General features: G+C 51.0%; 1 protein-coding gene across 4 annotated transcripts in view; it reads right to left on the bottom strand.

Annotated features, from left to right (window-relative positions):
- Window positions 1–408: 408 nt before the first annotated feature.
- The window catches only part of Wars1 (tryptophanyl-tRNA synthetase 1), a 31,933-nt gene continuing 20,096 nt past the window's right edge, over window positions 409–12,245 (bottom strand). For all 4 annotated transcript variants that reach the window (XM_026415116.2, XM_026415117.2, XM_026415118.2 and 1 more), the window contains exons 8-12: window positions 8,652–8,752; window positions 7,365–7,477; window positions 7,035–7,208; window positions 2,344–2,484; window positions 409–1,613 (exon numbers count right to left, since the gene is read on the bottom strand). In XM_026415116.2, the coding sequence (XP_026270901.1) occupies window positions 1,452–1,613; window positions 2,344–2,484; window positions 7,035–7,208; window positions 7,365–7,477; window positions 8,652–8,752 (691 nt within the window). In that variant the 3' untranslated portion in view covers window positions 409–1,451. The remainder of the gene's footprint in view (window positions 1,614–2,343; window positions 2,485–7,034; window positions 7,209–7,364; window positions 7,478–8,651; window positions 8,753–12,245) is intronic.

Below are 12,245 nucleotides of genomic sequence, written 5' to 3'. Positions count from 1 at the left end.
AGCATCAGTTTCTGCAGTTGCAAAATAAGTTTCGGCCAGTGGAGTGAGCCCAGGGCTCCAGGGAGCCATGTCTCCGCGTGGCCCTCTGTGCATGCCACGAGGGCATCTGCTGGGATTCTCCACGGGTCACTGGGAATATCAAATGCAGTAGGCCAGCAGCAACAGGAGGCTATTCAGGGCAGACAGAAGGGCCACTTCCAACAGGAGCAATAGCCATATGACCTGGCTCCCAGGAGCCTGCCTTTTAGCACCTGCCTTTTCTTCCCAGAGGTGACCCATAAAACCAAGGCCAGCCCTGCAGGCCAGTGGATAGCTCCAGTCTCAGCAGCAGGGCCCCACCCTGGGCCTGCAGCAGGCTGCTGTACCCTCATTAGTCTTCCTGGACAGAACAGAACACAGGGACACAAACAGGAGCAAAGGAGGTTTATTTCACCCATAGGTGGTACAAGGGCAGAGCACTCAAGAGTGGACCCTGCTCCTTCAGAGAGGACAGATCCTTCAACCAGGGGCTTCCCTGAGACATGGGTTCTGCTTGGTCAGACTGCACATGGTAGGAGACTGAACATGGCCCACCTAAAGGTCAAACACCCAGGGCCTGGAGGGCCATGGTGGCGATTTTCTTTCTAGCTACATCCATAGGCCGAGACCTGGCCAGGGCACTGCTCTGTGCTGACTTCCACTTCAGTCAAGTGTCAAAACAAAAGGATCTGCAAAGGCAACAGACTGTCCTTAGCATCTCACAGTCAGGATGAAGCGCCACTGGATTCTGTAGGATGGAGTGCGGGTTATTTGGTGGAAAATTACTATGTTGAGGGCAATGAGCGTGATTCCTGGAGTGGACGACGTGCGTGGTCTGGAGTTTAGTAAGCCAGCTGGGGTTGCACCCACCACCTCGGCATGCTGTCCACAGCCAATGCCAAGCTTTAGAGCAAGTGATTTCTTTCTTTTCTGTGGTACTGGGGATGGAACCCAGGGCCTCGTGTGTGCTAAGCAAAGTGGTCTGCCACTGAGCTCCACCTCCAGCCCTTTTAATTTTTATAATAATGACATGTTGGTTCCATATGTGCATACAGAAAGCACAGCTTTTTAAAATCAAAGAGATCTGGGGAGTATATGTGGATCCTAGGCTGCTCTCAGATGGACTTCCTCTGTGGGCCTGGACTGGCTGGTCAGGCCTTCCAGCCAGAAGTTCCACAGACTGAGGTTCACGTGGGAGAGACTCACAGCTGGGTGTCTATCTGACCACGCAGAGTTAGCAGCACCCAATCACTCGCATTTTGCCCACAAGAAACAGAAAGGACAAGCTCCACAGGGAGAGACAGCACCTAAAACACACAGGGCGTAGGACACCAGGCCCAGGAATTACCACGTGACAGAAGCCTACAGGTGGTGGTGATTGGATCAGAGTGGGATTACTGATTACACGTCTCTATGCACACAGAAAACGAGTGTTACTGAAAGTGGAAGGACAGCTGCCGAGGAGTCATGAACTCTTTCACCATCTCGTCAGTGACCTCCTTGCGCCGGGCCTGGTGCTCCGCGATCAGGGGCTGCAGGACATCTATGAGAGCCTTCTTAAGCTCCCCGGTGAGCATGGCCCCGCTGGAGTAATCCTGGTGGCAGGCAGAGCCCAGCACAGGAAGAGAGAGGGAGGGAGAGGGAGAGGAAAAAAAAAAAAAGAAAAGAAAAGGAAGGAAGGAAGGAAGGAAAAAAGAAGGAAGGGAGGGAGGTCGGTCGGTCACTTGCAGCCCTCCACCCAGAATGCCCACTGCTAGCACCAGCACGTTTTCTCAGACACCCCCGTATTTCCATAGCTTTTCTTTCCAAAGTCACTAAAACTTTTTAATTAGTCCACACCTGCACAACAATACATCTGAACAATTCTTATTTAACGTTTCCTGTGTCAGACTGTTTCTAGCTTTTTGCTATTATTATTACTCCTTCCGACGTTGTGATGTGAAAAGCTTTTTCTTACTCCAGGTCACTTCCTTGGTAAAGACTCCGAGAACTGGAAAACCTGAGGTGCAGATTGCACATTTTTGGGCTCACTGTCTCCACAGCCCACCTGCTTGCCGAGGCCATGTGGGGACTGGCTCACAGACCCTAAAGCACAGTCACAGCAGCATGGCCCTGTTTTAACTTATACTTGTCTCACAGCTGGTAAGATGAAATCTTTCTGTATTGGTTACTAAATTCAATTTGTATTTTTCTTTTGTGAACTAAACTTGAGTCCTGCTCAGTTCTCCCTCCCTCCTGTTGAGTGTTGCTCCTGAGCCAGGGCAACTGGGAAAGCTCCACCCACCCAGAATACCCGGCCGCTGACCATCCAGGCTCCTGTCTCACCTTCCTGATCTGCTCCAGCCTGTCATCATCCTCCAGGAAGAAGGTCAGGTACATGAAGGACACATCCACATCACAGTTGCCCCCAAACTGCCTGTGCTCCTCCACAGTGTCTCTCCCTCCAGAAAATGCATGCTTGTTGACCTGTAACAGTACGAGGACAGAGGCTGGTTAGACCTGGCTCACCTGGTGGACGACAGGCCCGAATGCTCTCAGATTTGGCACCAGAGGAAGGCCGAAGTTTATGGATGGTGGGAGGACAAAAAAATGGCAGTGGGAGTCAGGATGGAGAAGGGGTGAGGGGGAAGGTAGGATATTGTCCAACCATTCTCAGAGCCCCAGGAACGTAGTGGTCAGAGAACGTAAGCACTGACCAGGCTGAAATGTGGAGAAACGGCCTTGAGAGTTTGTGGATGCCAGGCTTCAGGGAAAGGATGAGCCAAGTCACCTACACAGCAAGGGTGACCAGAAAGGGCGGCCACTCTCAGGCCCAAGTAGTGCCCTCATGGGTGGCAGACAGCAGCACCATTGCCAAGGTGGACATAACAAGAGGATGTGCAAGGACACGACCTAAGTAAAGCAAGGCTCACAGATGTAAGGACGAGGAAGGGGCCTGGAGGCAGGTCCCCACTTAAAACAGGCAGTTTTAGGTGATGAAGAAAAACTCAGAAATTAACAAAAAGTATTTTAAAAATCACTGATAATCCTGGAGAAATTAGGGCCGGGGCGGCAGGGGGGGGGGCGGGAGTGGGGTGGTGAGAAGCCCAGAGGGTAGACAGAATTCTTTCCACTTTCCTTCAGTAAACATTTGAGAAGCTAATTACTTATAAATGTCATTTTTTTTTTTTAATGGGGAAAAGGGTGGGCAGAGTCAATGAAACCAAGTTGATACTTTTAGGGTCTCCTTAGAAATAGGTGGTTCTTGTTAGGGGCAGAGATAATCAGCCACCTGTCTCCGCCTCTGAGGGATGCTGCTGAGCAGCTGTGGCTGGCTGATGGTGGCACGTGTAGGGGTCTGCTTGCACATCCACCTGGGGTCAGACTCCTAGATCAGGCCAGCCTGGGCTGGGGCGGGGAACTGTAGCATCAGGGTGAAAGACAGAACAGGCTGAAGGGTATCACGGGGCCCAGGGAAGTCCTCTGGTCTTGTTCTCAGAGAACTGAGTCTCCAAGTTGCTTTTGAAGATCATAGGCCAGCTGGCACCCACACACTGCCCTCCCAGTGCAGAGCCCTCGTCCAGCAGGGGGCACTCAGCAGGGGTACGGTAGATAATGGCCTTCAATTATGAAAAACATTTTATCCCTAACCACCTGGGACCTTTAAATTGCTTCCTGCATCTCACTGGTAAGAGACCCAGAGTGTTTTATGTGGCAGGGCCGGGCTGCCTCTGCTAACACAGCTAGTCTGGGTAGCTCCACAGTGCCAGGAATGGCTTACGCTGGCCTCATGGGATCTGCCTTACAGCAAACCAAGAGGAGATAGGTTTGGGATGCAGAGGAGCAGGGCTACTGGTGGGGCTCAGAGTGCCACCCCCAAAATCTAAAATGATGGAGAAGGACAAGATGCACACAAACCCACTTGACTGTGGTGGGTGACGTACTCGTGGCGAGTGAGCCACCTGGGCCACAGAGGCCTGTGCCGCAGAAGAGGCTCGGTGTTGAAAGGGCTGCGCCTGGAAGCCCCAGGCCCAGTGGGCAGCGACCCCCACACACTTATTTTGGGATTGAACTCAGTACACTCTATGTAGCACTAAGACTCATCCCCAGCTGATTTTGAATTTTACTTTAGAGACAGGGTTTCATTAAGTCGCTTAAGGCCTCACTAAGTTGTTGAGGCTGGCCTTGAACTTGTGATCCTCCTGCCTCAGGTTCCTGAGCTGGGATTATAGGCGTTTGCCACGGTGCCCGACTACAGATACTTTTTATATGATTCCGTGTAAGGTCTGTGTTGAGTGTCAAGCCAGAAGTGGCACCTCAACAGCCAAGGCCAGCAACCACAGCAGATGATGGCAGGCCCCTGTGGTAAGATGGGAAATATATGTGGTCTTTGTCTTGGTTTCCTGCCAGAGTTTCCAAATCCCTGGTAATTTCTTGAGTGACAAGAACATATTTTGACCTCTAACAAAGTGGGCCGAGCCCCAGGATTCTCCTGAGTCTAAGAGTATCTTGAGGTGACTGGGGTGGAGCCCCCATAAAGTCCTAAGGACTGAGCAAGTCTGAGAATTGGAAAGTTCAGCCCCACTTTTCATGGGCTGAAGAGGAGGAGGAGGCTAGAGACTGCATTCAATTAAAACTTTTGGATGAGATTTGCCGACATGTGGAAGCTCCTGGGAGCAGTGTGCCCAATGGGGAGGGACATGGAAGCTCTGTCCACTTCCATACCCTTCACCTGGCTGTTCATCTGGGTCCTTTGCAATAAACGATCTGATAGAGTTTCCTGAGTTCTGTGAGCTGATCTAGTAGATTAATCCAACCCGAGCAGGGGTCTGTGGGAACCTGATTCACAGTCGGTTAGTCAAAAATATGGGTGCCTGGACTTGCAACTGGCCTTGAGAGCAGGGGCAGCTGTGGGCTCATGTACAGCAGGGAGGGGCACAGAACTGCGTGGCATGGGACGACGCTGGCTTCCATCTGCTGAAGAAAGGCTTGGCGGGGGTGCCACCCCCACGCCTGCTCTCAGTGTTGGAGAGGAAGGGAACACCTGTGTGCCTTGTCACCTGAGAGGCTGTATTATCCGGCTTGACAGGGTGGACCTGGGTTCCAATCCTGGCCCCACTGCTTCCCAGCTGCAGGAAGCTCTCTGAGCCTTGATTCCCTCACCTGTAAAAGGGACACTAGCTGGCTACCACCAGCACAGCTCTGGAGGGGCTGGAATTGGTGCCCTCTCTTCTCTGAGTTGAACATGGAGATTTAGAGATGGAGGGCCTGACCCTGACCTTCCCTGCAGGCTGCTTGTGACCCTGGTGACCCTCAGCAAGCCTGACCCTGTGCTCATGACTCAGTCTCTGGGGTCTCTACTGGTTCTAAGCAAATGAAAAACTTCCCCAGTCATAAATCATTTTTTAAAAATTTTTTTTGGTTCTTTCTTTTTTTAGATATATTTTATTTTAGCTGTTGGTGGATGTAATACCTTTGCTTTATTTATGTGGGTGCCGAGGATTGAATCCAAGGCCCCACACATGCAAGGCCAGCACTCTGCTGCTGAGCCCCAGCCCAGCCCTGTCATAAAAAACCTCTTGAAAACAAACCGATGGCTTCTCTGCTGGCATCTCCCTCCCTCTCTGCACTCCGTATTCTGGAAGTTTGAGCCAAAAGTGAAAGGGAAAGAAAAAGCCTGTGTACACCAGCTTCCAAGTGAGGACGGTTGGTGGAGGCCACTTCCTGAAGAACTTGGAATGAAAAGTCCCCCATCGTCACCAGAACCTGACTGGGACTTCCCAGAGAGCCAGGGCCTGGCAGTGACTCAGACGGCTGCATCACATGCCTCAGATACGGTTCCCATTGCCCCACTGCAGTCTACCAGCCCACGGACACAGCCCTGGAAATGTTAGTGTGCAGTCGTGAGGGGTCACACCCACACTGTAGTTCACTACCAAGTCAGAGAACTGGGGTCTTAGCTGGGCACAGTGGCGTACATCTGTAGTCCCAGCTACTCAGGAGGCTGAGGCAGGAGGAGCACAAGTTTGAGGCTAGCCTCTGTAATTTAGTGAAGCCCTGTCTAAAATAAAAAATTAGAAGGGCTGCGGAGGGCTGTGGCTGAGTGGCAGAATGCTTGCCTGCCATGTGTGAGGCACTGGGTATGATCCTTAGCACCACATAAAAATTAACAAATAAAATAAAGGCATTCTGTCCATCTATAACTGCAAAAAAAAAAAAAAAAAAGGTGGGGATGCTAGGGATAGCTCACTGGCTTCCATTCCTAGTATTGAAAGCAAAACAAAACAAAACAAAAAAAGGACTCAGACCCTGGAAATAAGGAAGTGGAAACTAATTTCTATTTTTAGCTTTCCCAGTGACTTGACAGATATTTGCTGAGTACCCATGCCACGCTGGGCAGGGCACTTCTGAGTCTGACAGCAGCCTGAGGCCCTGGTAGGGCTGCTCCTTCCTGGTGGTGGGAGCCGGGCTGTGAGAGACCCTTGGCCTTGTGGCTGTCACCTATAGAAGGATGAGCACCCCGAGCTCCCAGGAGAACAACAGAAACCATGAGTAAGGTACCCGGCCCAGGCCTGGGCTTGGCAGTGTGACAGTCCTTATTATGAACTGATAACATCCTCATTAATTATGACTTTGCTTCCAAAGCAGAGCACTGGTAAGAAAGTCAGGGAAAACAGAAAGAAGAAAGAAAAAGCCCTTAGATTAAAAAAAAAAAAAAAAAAAAAAAAAAAAAAAAAAGACCTGGACAAAATACCTCTATTTTATTTGTTTTTGTGTGTGCTGAGCACGGAACCAGGGCCTCACTCATGCTGCGCAAGTACCCTACACCCTACCCCAGCTTCAGCCCTTAGATTTTAATCTAAACGAAGGGAACAAACATAAGGCAACCACTCTTCTGGGAAGGGGCAGCTGTCCCCTGCATGTAGGAGACAGGGAGAGGTGGTTCAGCATCGCGGTGGCACGGCTGCCGGGGGGCGAGTGTGTGTCCCCTTTCCAACCTGCTCCTGATCCCAGACGGCCTGCACCCCACTGCTCACCTTGGTCTTGATCTGCTTAGCCGTGTCTGTGAGGAAGATGGAGGAGTTGGGGTCGCTGGCGCTCATCTTGGTCTGCGCGCCCTGCAGGGCAGGGAAGAAGGTCGAGTGCAGCAGGGCTGGTTTGGGATAGCCGATTCGCGGGGCCACGTCCCTCGTCATCCTGAAGTAGGGGTCCTGTGAGGAGACAGGGACCAAGCCCAGAGCGCCGTCATGGAGTCTGTCATTGCTTCACTAATTGCCAGAGGCGGGCTTTCCCCTCCTCCAACACCAAACGGAGCTCCTCAAAGATGGAGGGCCCCCGACATGCAGAACCTGGGTGTGCCTTCTGACCTGGTCAATGGCACACGGGATGAGGCACTGGATGTCCGTCTTGTCTCGGAAGATCTGCGGGAATGAGTTGCTGAAGGAGGGAGCGGCCTGGATGGCGGGAAAGCTGATCTTCCCTGAAAGCGAGGGGAAACACTTTCACACAGAGACCCACTGCTCTTCTGGCCACAACCCAGCTAAGGGGCAGACAAGAGTAGGTTTTGTCCCCAGTACAAAAATAATAATTATACTAACATCTGAAAAATACAGAAAAATAGAAAGAAAACTCTGTTCCCAACGTGTCCTCCATGCTTCCTGTTTCCCTCTGTGCATAGTGTTGGTCTTACAGACCCAGTCCTTGACCTTCTCACTTGGTGACATCTGCACATGTCCTCGTTGCTCTCTGTCTTCAATTATTGTAAATTAGGTATATAAAAGTTTCAGAATTTTGTTTTGTTCCAGGGATTGAACCCAGGGGCACTTAACCACTGAGCCACATCCCCAGACCTTTTTTATTTATTATTTTGAGACAGAGTCTCACTAAGTTGCTAGGGCCTTGCTAAGTTGCTAAGGCTGGCTTTGAACTTGTGACCCTCCTGCCTCAGCCTCCTGAGCTGCTGGGATTTGAGGCTGCACCACTGAGCCCAGCAGCCTTATCTTTTTCTTTCTTTCTTTTCTCTCTCTCTTTCTTCTAACTCTTAAAGTGGATGACTAAGGAGAGGGATAGTCTTACAGCCCAAGGCACAGCTTCATGTAGCCTAGAAGTGGCTGACTGCTATGCCAACTCTTTATGTTTTCGGGAAATCCTATACCTGAGTGTCTTATTTAAAGAGAGAAACTGCAAATGCTAACACCTTGGAGACAGCCTAAGTCCAATGAGCAGATAATTAAAGAGCAGACACTTCGGCCCAGGCTTTGGTTCCACTGCTTCGTGACTTATTATCATTATTTTTAAAATATTTTCTTTTTAGTTGTAGTTGGACACCATACCTTTATTTTACTTATTTATTTTTATGTGGTGCTGAGGATTGACCCCAGGGCCTAGCACATGCTAGGTGAGTGCTCTACCACTGAGCCACAACCCCAGCCCCCACCCCCCCACATGACTTATTTTTATCTGGAGACAGGGCCAAAGTTGCTGAGGCTGGCTTACAACTTGAAATCCTCCCCAGTCTCTGGAGTCATTGGGATTACAGGGGATGCTGCCAAACCTGGCTTGCTTGGGATTCTTTTAAAAGCACCCATTCTCCTCCTCTGAGCCTTGCTCATCTCACTGGGGGAAAGGCAGTCCACAGATGGCGTGGCCCTTACCAATGCAGTCACTGTCAGTGAAGCCGAAAATACCCTTCACTTGGTTGAAGGTGACGTGCTTCTGAATCTTCACCACATTCTTGTAGAAGCCTGAGCTCATCCTGCAGAGACAGTTAGAATCAGACCTGAGCTGGGAGAGCTCCACCAGGGGCGAAGAGGACATTGATGAGGTATGGTGTGGGCCAGGCCCAGGCCCCAGACCCCATGGGGGATGGTATGTAGACAACATGTGAATACTGGAAACTGTGGAGAAGCCACCTGCAAGGGTACCTGCAGAAGCCAGAAGAGATATACCTTTATTTACCTGGGGAGCTGACCAGAAGAGGGAGAACAGCATGGAGTCATGCAAACAAAGAAGCACAGCAGATTAGAGGCACAGGGGCTGGCAGGGGCTGCCTTGGGCTGTCCAAAGCCTGCCAGGTAGCAGTTCAAGGGGTGGTGGTGCTCAGTGGTGGGAGGCCTAGGAGCTTTCCTGCCAAGACTGACTGCTCCCTGCAGCTGGACAGAGCATATGGACAGGACTGATGGGCCCAGTAAGGAGGAGGGTTGGTCTCAGTGCTGATGGGTCTCCTGGCATCTGGTCACTGCTTCCCAACCCCAAAGGGCAGGGCTGACTCCCTCCCCAGCAACAGGGCGGGACCACAAGAGCTGTTTGACACAATTCTCTCTTCTGGATGGTATAGGGTGTGGCTATGAGGCCTAGACCTGAGGCAGCCAATCTACCACCAAAGGGAATTAGGCTAAGATCAAGCAAACACAGGGGGCAGAGCGGCTTCCTACATGGTGCCTTGTGACTGCCTTCAGTAGCTGCCTCTTCTCTGGGCCCTACATGTGTCCAGCATTGCAGTGACAGAAAGGGAACAGTGTGAAGTCTAGAGTTCACTGAATGCATGGCAGGAGATGTGCTATAGGCCAGACTCAGCATCCCCTCCAAAACTTATGCTGCAGTTTAACTGCCCTTGTGATGGAGTATGAGTTGGGACCTTTAAGAAGTGACAAGCTGGGGGCTGGCCCTCACTAGTGGGTTAAGACTGTTACGTGTGAGGGACCCCTTTCCTTGCTCTGTCTCGAGAGCTTGTATGCCCTCTGCCTTCAACTATGGGGTGTCAAAGGACAGAGGCTCTCCATAGATACTAGTGCCCAGTCTCTAGACTGTGAGAAATAAATGTCTTTTTCTTATAAACTAACCAGTCTGTGGTATTCTATCACAGTAGCAGAAAAGGGACAAAGGCAGGTAAGACCTGGATACTTGTTGACACTGCCCAATGCCCTTTTGAGGTAGTGGCATCCCCTCTGTTTCTCAAACAGAGACTGGCCCCCAAATCTGTGCTTTTCTCTTCACATCTCACAGCTTTCAAAAAGTTTAGATGCCTGGCATGAGATGGAGAGCTCCTGGATCCTCTGGGCAGGGGGAAGGTGGCTATCTGAGTGAAGGGCCACTGGCTGCCAGGCTGGGTCAGTGGAGGCAGTGAGGCCTACAGAGGCAGAGGCCCACCACCAGGGTCTGTGAGGTGAAGCAGCCAAAGGCGGGCTTTCTCTATGGTTTCCACTTAGCAGACAGCTGGTTTTTCAGTACCAGGGCTCTGAGCAGGGTGGGAGAGGAGCTGGGAAGGACTCACCAGGAGCACCCCAGCTCACAGTACAACAGCGGAGCTGACAACCTCCACCAACTGGAAAGATATGCACTTTTTCTTCCTTCTAAGACGGGAACTAGCCTGAAGGAGTGGCATCCTGGGGAGCAGCAGCAGAGCTCACACCTGCCAAAATGCGTTACCTGCCATCTGGGGAGAGGGGCCATAGGCTCCCTGCACCTTGGGGTGGAGGACACTGAACCTAATCACCAGGACAATCATGGATTTCCACATGAAGTCAAGCTGCACAAGAAGGTACCCTAGTGCCCACGAGGGGAGGTCCACAGCAGCCCAGGCAGGGACAGACACAGCACAGCAGCCAATGGCATACATCAAGGCCTCTCAAGGGCAAGGAGGAACACACCTGCCTGCCCTGTGAGTTGCAGCTGTGACCCAGCCTTGCACACATAGGGTCGAGCGCTAGACGAGGTTTTAAAAGACGACACATTTGTTGAGGCTCACCAGGTGCCAGGCACTCTCCTCACCACTTCACGTGCAGAAATGTGCGCAGTCCTCATACACCCCGTAGTGGGCACTGCTATCCCCAGCTCTCCTCATCTCCACCCCTTCCTTGTCCTCCCAACACCTGGCTGTCACTGCAGGTGACAGGGGTAGCTATTTTGTCTCCTGATCCCTCTTTCCACACACCCTGGCCTGACACAGAGGAGATGCTCAGTAAATGATCTGCAGAATAAAGGAGAGGAGCCAAGAAAGGCAGAGACCATGCCTTAGGTGCATGAGTCACACAGTGGTGTCAGCTGGGACTTGAACCTTGGCAGAGCTGGGCAACCTCTGCTGTGTTGCCTCTTGATATCGTCATGCACTCCAACTTCACAGGAAAGTGGACCCTGGAGATTTAGGGACTTGCCCAGGGAGTCAGACCAAGTAGGGACAGAGCTGGGTCTGAAATACAAGTTTTCATACTCTGCCTCCTCAAGACCCCTGCAGGCAGGGCCACAGGACTCCTCACCTCACAGAGGCCTCACTGTGCTCCTCACATCCAACAGGAGACCAAGTCTGACTTTGTGGTTTTGCTAGCTCCTAAGGACCAGGAAGCAGCTCTGTTAGGCAAAGATGCCGCTTTTGAGCAAAATCCACAAAACAAAAGTAAAACACTCAAGTGTTTGGAAGAAATTCTTAAATGGGGTGATGTATTGTTTGATTTTCATTTCACTTATGTAAAATTTAATTCATGTTTATAGAGAAAAAGGAAGTTCAGCCAGGAGCTGAGACCCTAGTTACCAAAGATGGCTCAGAAAATGGCTGCTACAAGTGCCACATTCAGAACGTGTTAAAGAGGTTGGTGATGTGTGGTCTCTTCACAGCCCTGGTCATGTGCAGGGTGCCACCTGTGAATTATATGAGCTTATTTGAGCATCATTTGGCCTTGAGACAAGGAGATTTAGGTTGGCATTGCAAACTATTTGTGGCTCCTCCCACTCAAAGGATGGCGCCACACACATGACCTCTGAGCTCAGCTATGGAGACCACTGCCGGTGGAAGCTGGACAGCTCACCTCCTACCTTAGTTGGTGAAGAGCATTCTATGGAAATCTTTTGATGATTCCCACATATAAATTAAGCTAATGTGGGCTCCTGCGCTCTCTTTGCAGTGTGGAAACTCAATCCCTAAGGTTGAAGAGCCATCCCATCCCGCTTTCTAAAACTACTTCCTGTGTCCTGTGGTTTCTTTGCCGTTTTCTCTTTCTTTTTCTTAGCTTTATTCCTCAGCCAGTCTACTCTACCAAAGAGGCACCTTCACTTCCACTGCCCATGAAGCATGTGGGCAGGAGTCATGCATCTGGCCACTGAGCTATCTTCATGGACTTACTACAGGTGTTGCCGCCAATACTGGGATTTGGCAGAGCCAGGAGGGTGCCTGCTACAGAAAGTGTAGGTAAAGGAACTGTTTTATCCACTAGTGGTGAGAGGGCCACCCATCAGGGGATCCACGAAGGACAGAA

Source organism: Urocitellus parryii, chromosome 6, assembly GCF_045843805.1.
Source record: "Urocitellus parryii isolate mUroPar1 chromosome 6, mUroPar1.hap1, whole genome shotgun sequence".
NCBI classification, from domain to species: domain Eukaryota; kingdom Metazoa; phylum Chordata; class Mammalia; order Rodentia; family Sciuridae; genus Urocitellus; species Urocitellus parryii.
The sequence above is the reverse complement of the archived record's forward strand: the minus strand, read 5'-3'. Positions and strand labels throughout refer to the sequence as shown.